Raw genomic sequence first — 7,028 nt, forward strand, 5'->3', positions numbered from 1 at the left:
GCATTTTACATCACCTGATTATTCAGGCTGAAAGGTATTAGCAGACCAACACTGGACTTCATATCGTTCACCACTTCCTTCTTACGAACCTCACACACACTGTCACTAACCAAAACTAAACTCAGGTGGAGAACCAACATGTGGGAAAATTACTGAGACAACTTCATATCCCACAATTCCTCACTTCCCTCCCCTCCAGTTCACGGTTTACTGCAACATCAGCAAACATCCATGTACAGGGATCTTCTGCTTCGACTTGAGTCATGATATTTGAGTATTAGGGCCACTTAAAAATTATTAGTTTTCTTAAAACTAACATTTTAAGAAAAACAAGTGATATCTTACAATAAAAAGACATATTTTAAAAAGTCATAATAAGACGACTCTTATCAGTGCCCCTAAGGCCTCACAAAATCTGGTTGAAATGGACTACAATGATCAAAGTTTCAAAAATGATTGCAACTTTCACCATGTCCAACACAAAATATTATTCATTATATGAAATTTACTTCTTAATTATTGTTTAAATACAGTAATTTGTTATTAGATCAATTAACATATATATTTGGAGTGAGCACAGAGAGTTCCACATGTCCCTCAGTGGCTCATTCTGGACACAACGCTTTCAGAAGTCAAAGTTGAGCTCTGATGCTTGGCACTTAACCGCAAATCTAATCTGTCTGTGCTTCCAGTGTCAAAATGACACACGTGGGAAATGTGTGACAGATATTTTCCTGTTTTCAAATGACCTGCGTGAACAGAACGAGCAGCTGGAGGTGGCTCAGATCAACAGGATGTTCTACCACGAACAAACCGCCCAGCTCCAGGCTTACATCATGCCCAGTGATCATTTATTGTGGTCATAGTTTAAATTTGACTTATTTATAGCTTATATTATAATATCTGGAAGAAAGTAAAATCAAATTAAATAATGCTAAAATTCTCAGGACACAGACACAGAACAGGAAAGTTGGGACAGTTAAAAAGATTTTTGACGGCCAATGACATCGACTGACAGGAATTTTATGACGGACAGAAGTTTTGCCGTTGCCATTATTGGTGGATCTCAACTGATGACAAAAGAAAAACTGACTCCACAGACAGACTCAGGATTAAAAAGAGTTATGTAATGGCTCAGACAATCCACTGAATTAGAGCCATGTCTAAATTGCATTTGGGGAAATAAATGTAAGTGGTACGTTACACAGGAGTCCGTCTGGCAGACTTTACAGGAGTCCGTCTTAGGGTCATTTCTTGAAAATGATTTGCAGGCTCGGTTCTGCAGTTTCTTCCTGCCTTCTGGAGGTGGACAGGTTGGCCAACACCTCTCCCCCACTGGTGACACGAACACTCCCTGTCTCGTCAGACCTGTGCAGGCCGGGCAGCAGAGGATTCCCCGACCAAAAGACGAATCCAAAATCTGAAGTGAAATTGTGGACAGTATGAGGAAAGGCGTGCATTTTCTGATCATTAGAGCAATTAAACATTTAAGTAATAAACCAAATCAAAATTATTGACCGCAATTTAAGAATAAATAGGTCACCTCTCTCATGTCGATGTTAAACGGGGCCAGAACACCATCAGGCAAGTTTTCAGTCAGGTTGTCTCTTCCACCAGGGTCCAACTCCAGAGACTGGTCAGGAAGCAGCTGTGGTGCTGACTGTTCAACTGGGCACTCATCACTGAGAGATGAAGTCCGGATTTCCATGTTTGGTGCCCCCTCGTCACTTCTGGTTGTTATTTCAGACACATCCTCTAAGTGGAAACTGATGGCTGGAGTTACATTCTCTAGCTGAGATTTAATAGATTTATCTTGTAGATCAAGTTGCACAAAATCAGGATCTTGAGCTACTGAAGACAGAGCTGGAGTCGCCAGCTCTGTGGAACAAGGAGATTCAAGTTCTGTAAGGTTGGTGTTCATAGGAAGTGAAGCTTTTCTTGGCATTGGAGGATGAAGTGATTTCCCACCAGGATCAAACACGCCATCATCTGGCCACGTTTCAGGGATTAAAGAGGCTTCTGGTTTGCATATGGTCGCATATTCACCAGATGTGTCCAAATCTTTCCAATAGACACATCCCAGAAGTTTGTTTTTTGGTTTTTTAGCAGGTTGCTTTAAATCAGAGATACTATTTAAGGTAGTTCGATTACATCCAGATGGATCATCCTCGAAGCAAGAGCCTGTAGCCTCTGGGACAGCACCAGGAACCAAATCTGCTCCAACTTTGTCCAACTTCTTTTCAAGCGTCACCTCCTTTTTCTCCTTTTCCAGTTGTAACCAGAAAAACTCCTTCTCTTTGCTCACACTTGACCATTTATCTGAAGGCCTCTCACAGAGTTCCTTGTTGTGGGTTTCTTCACTGCATTGGGTGTCATAGGTCTTCAGGTGCTCCTCCATGATCCCCTTGTCCAGAATGTAGACTAGCCTTAGCTCCGTCAGCAGGTCGGGCCAACTGTGAAATGCTGCTGATTCTGTTGAAGCTTCATTGCAGTGTCCATATTCAGAAACCCATGTTTCACTTGCAGATCCAGTTGATCCGGCTTCCTTGAGGTTGTCATACTCTGCCGGATCAAGGTCGTCTCCAAGGCCAAGAACATCAGCTTCAGTTAACCCACTGAACGACGTCTTTTAAAAAAGCACATGCGCAGATAAAGCATGATGAACAAACCATACAGATTCAAACTGGTTGTATCAAATGTAGATACTTGTCTATACAAGATGCACATAAACACAAAAAGGAGACCGTATTTTTTCTTTAAAGATGGAAGAAAAAAGTTACTTAGCAGTGTATCACTTTGCAGTGTCCCAATTCATAATACATTTAATCTGTGATTAACGTACCACACCAAACTGGTCCTCACTCCACAGTGGCCAATGGTCGTGCCTGCCAAAGACAAAAGGTGGCAGCATTAGCCAATGACGTTGCTTTTTGGGGATACAGATTCATTTAGGAAAAGCCCCATTGAAGACTGGATGCTACTGAATCAGAGAGAGCAGGCTAATGCCAGTGGCTCTATCCCGAGTTTTTTACAGCTCCACATAAACTGGTTGTCTGAGATAGCATTACTGCCAACACATGGCTTTGTCCTCATGAATCAAACCAATGTGCTGCTTTATTTTTTTTCCGACAGTAAAATGCTTATACATAGCTTTTGCCTCTGTCTTTTAACATGTGTGTTGCCTTAAGGTGCATATGTTAGCATTTTAACCTTTTGCAGGGTTCAAATTTAAAATGACTCAAATGGGGACAAATAAAAGAAGTATTACCCATCCACAGCATCCTGACTGTGGTCATGAAGGTCGTAAGAATCCCAGAGAAGACTGGGAATCCCCTCTGTGGTGGAGGTGGACTCGTCTCTTCCATCTGTAATAGTGCTGGAGAGTACGTTTCGGATGGGACTTAATCCAGGATCATCCAAACTGCTCTGAGAATGTCGTATCCAGTCCCTGCTCCGTGGCCCGGACTCCTCCATCTTTGTGGGTTGAACAGGAGAACTGTTGCAGTGGGTGCCATTGGTGCAGGTATCCGTCTTCTGCGTTGTGGGGCTGTGCGTGATAATGACAGTGTACGAGTTTTCCAGATCCTCTGCTGGCAAACTTAACCAAACATTACTTGGATGTGCAGCCGAGAGCTTCATTTTAATCTTTAAATTGAGGGAATCTTCAGTTACTTTAGTAACGATCTGGATTCTAGTCCCAGAGGAGTCAGCCTCCCCTCTGTGATCCACAGGATCTGAAACACTGTTGCTGTGCTCTCTAAGGATTTGAGGATGGCTGATGGTCGGTCTCACACAGTCCCTGATCCCAGCTAATCTAGGCAGACCTTTAACTTCTTCCCTCCCTTTCCAGGCCTCCAGTCGGCTGCTCCCATCTCCATCACAGCCTGAGTCAAATGATTTAAGGGAGGGGGACTTGCATGCAGCTGACACCATCTCAGAAACTTCAGCCAAAGGACTCGTTCCAAGAAGCTGTTCAGTTCCTTTACCTCGCTCACATTTAGTGAGCTTGGACTCCAAGAGGCTGTTTTGAAACTCTTTGGTGGTTCCGTTTGTCGCACTGTGCGCATGGAACTGATTTAAATGGCTGCTCCGCAACAACTCATATTGCCACTGTAGGGCCAGCTGGAGGTGACCCACATTTACAGGTCCTGAAGAAGTAAGAAGGTTCCTCAGGGTCATGCACCTGATGAATAAGAAAAGATGACTGTCACATTGGTCACGCAACAGTATCCAAAATGTCTACAATTGGTGTTATTTCATAAGCAGATGTTTAATTGCAAATCAACCATCTCTTTAAATTCTTTTATCTCAAACTCAATTCTCTCACCGCTCTGACATCTGCCTCCCCGCCTGCTGGACTGCATCACCTGGGACGACATTAGACAGGCGAGACAGGTGAACCAGCTCCTCTGTATCTGGCGGAGGATTCTTCTTTAGGAAAGTGGACAGTTTGCACCTCCACACAGGGATCTTCCCCCAGGTCACCCTCCTGTGCTGTTCTGTAGGAACAACTCCTGACAGCAGCTCCTGAAGGATGTTCTCACAGAGGACCAGACTGTACCAGCTGTTGGCCTGTAAGAAGGACAGTTCACAGGTTTATAGTGTTATACAGCATTAGATCACATACACACACCATTTCTACTATTCTTTTAAGGAAAAGCTTTACATTAGTTAACTGCTAAACCACTCAAACTGACACATCAATTCCCAAAGGCAGGCCCTCTGCGGCAAACTGATTTGTGAATATGGGATATACAAATAAAATGTTATTAGCTTTTTAGTGTATATGAGCAAACTTCAAGTGCTCTTTAGAAACTGATTATCAACGATTAACGGATTAAAACATTAAGCAGGTACTTCACACGGCTACTTGCCTTGTTGAAGTAGTGATGGTAGCTGGAAACGGCCCTGAGGGGTTGGAGAATGAAGTGCACGGCAGACTGAAGCTCCTCCTTCAGCCTCTCCAGATCCCGGACCCAGCTCTCCCTGCTCTGACCATCCCATGGCAGGGTCTCCGCTAATCTGCGGGTCACATCCTCTGCACAACGAAGAGGTGCCTGAGAGGGGCAGTGGGAGACGAGAGGGGTACGTTTGAGATCATTTAAAACTACAAAGATTCCCTAATTACAATCATAGGGAGTATGACAGTAATATATATCTATATGGAATCAGGAAACACTCTTCCAGGACTCACTAGTAACTAAATAGTGAATATCTGAACCATAGTATAGTCTAATTGACCCAATACTACACAACAACTGTGTCTGCATTTAAGCCACGTGTCCAAAAAGTGAGAAAAAACAAAAAACAGCCCAAGTACCATAGCAGGAGCATTAATGGACGCCTCAAAGTGGGACACCAACATCACTGCCTTTGCAGCATCCTTGGAAACCTCCAAGGCTGGAGTGACAACCTGCTCTGATCTGTAAGCACAAATAAAAACACATTCAATTTACAGAGGCAGAGGGACATTTTAAACCACAACTACGTATTTCACCATAAGACAACTGAAAGGCATCAGACCATCATGCTGCTAAGGTCATCACCGCTAAAACTGCAGTGTTAAATCAGTGATCCAGTGTAGCAGCAGTAGTTCCACCACTCGGGCAATACATTGACCTTTTTCAGACATGGTATTAACATCTGTCCTGAGAGATCCGATCCCACCATCTCTCCCTCTTCTCTCCCCTCTTTTCCACCCACCACTCCTCTCCTCCCCATTTTTCTCCTCACCCCAACCTGTTGAGGCAGATGGCCGCCCACGAAAAAACAGGATCAGTTCACAGTTAAACGGCAACGGGTCAGAGGACATCATGCTGAGTAGGAGGTCCTTCATGTGTGGCCCTGGACCACATTTGCATTCACACTGCTCAAAGAATGTGGACACTTTTAGCCCCGACCAACCCCCGAATGTGGTCTGGCGTGATCGCTATCCAATCTGTGTGCGTTCACACCTGTACTCAGAGCTGTCCACTTGAGATCGGATCACAAAACACACATGTTAATACCAGCTGTGTACGGTGCCATTGTTTCTCTGAGGGCAGGTAAATCCTAATTATATTAAAAGGAAACTCGTCCTTTTTTAAACCCCAGAAAATGGAAAAAGGTGAAGATCATTTACACTCTTGTGCATGCTCCTGGAAAAAATGCTAAAAACAAACCCCCAACCTGGAGCGATGTGGAGCCGAGGAGGGACCAAAAGAGCCTCTGAAATCCGACCTGTATTTGTAGCCTGGCTGAGGCTGACACAGGTGTCCCCACATCACCTTAACAACCCTCCCTGACTGCAGCCAGGTGAAGCCCTGCAGACTGAAAGAGAGGGAAGCTAATGCAAACGCTGCAAATCAGTATTTAATCCAAAACATGCACTGCTGCTGCTCTGAATGACAATGTGATAAACATCATGGTTTTGTTACAATACAAAAATATTACAAAATCTGTGAAATTGAGCAGGTCACTTTTTAGTGCACGTGTTTCTTGAAGTTATTTTACTATGTGTAAAAGTACATGTACACAAATAGAGTAGAGTCAACTAGCCTGGTCTTTCAGGACAGTATCATAATGTGTTGATAGACAGTGAAACATTTGATTTATCTCAAAATCAGGTCCCACCGAGACTTGAACTCGGATTACTGGATTCAGAGTCCAGAGTGCTAACCATTACACCATGGAACCACTGTAAACTGAGTACTTTCTATTTCTGCTTCATGCTTCAGCTTGACACACCTGTCACGCTGCATTCACACACGGTGAAGGGTGGGGAATCCCACAGTGATTCTGCTGCTGCTGAGGAAGTTGTTGCTGTTTTGCCTCATCTAACCTTCAAAAGTCTGTGAAGACCCTTTAAAAAAACAAAATAATACAGTCAGGATGGACAAGTGTTCGAATGTGTTGCGTTCAGGTCACAGTGAACAAGTGTCTGGATATTTGGAACTCTTTTCCCTTCAGTTTCCACTGACACTTGAACTCAAAGGACTGGATTCAGAGTCCAGAGTACTGACCATTACACCTATTCACCATGACTGAAA

The 7,028-nt window shown here is 43.8% G+C and overlaps 1 protein-coding gene and 1 non-coding gene across 2 annotated transcripts; both read right to left on the reverse strand.

The window, feature by feature from the left end:
* Positions 1-742: 742 nt before the first annotated feature.
* On the reverse strand, positions 743-6,299 carry LOC118101986. The gene is made up of 8 exons (XM_035148108.2): positions 6,169-6,299; positions 5,321-5,423; positions 4,875-5,057; positions 4,328-4,572; positions 3,269-4,183; positions 2,843-2,885; positions 1,544-2,626; positions 743-1,420 (listed from the first exon to the last, which is right to left on the reverse strand). Exons 1-8 carry the CDS (start codon positions 6,261-6,263, stop codon positions 1,067-1,069), a joined length of 3,021 nt encoding a protein of 1,006 aa, XP_035003999.2. The 5' UTR covers positions 6,264-6,299; the 3' UTR covers positions 743-1,066.
* Positions 6,300-6,603: 304 nt separating this feature from the next.
* trnaq-cug lies at positions 6,604-6,675 on the reverse strand. Its single transcript has one exon. It is a non-coding gene; the product is annotated as a tRNA-Gln (tRNA).
* Between the last annotated feature and the right edge of the window lie 353 nt (positions 6,676-7,028).

The sequence above is a fragment of the Hippoglossus stenolepis genome, chromosome 22 (assembly GCF_022539355.2).
Source record: "Hippoglossus stenolepis isolate QCI-W04-F060 chromosome 22, HSTE1.2, whole genome shotgun sequence".
In the NCBI taxonomy this organism is placed as follows: domain Eukaryota; kingdom Metazoa; phylum Chordata; class Actinopteri; order Pleuronectiformes; family Pleuronectidae; genus Hippoglossus; species Hippoglossus stenolepis.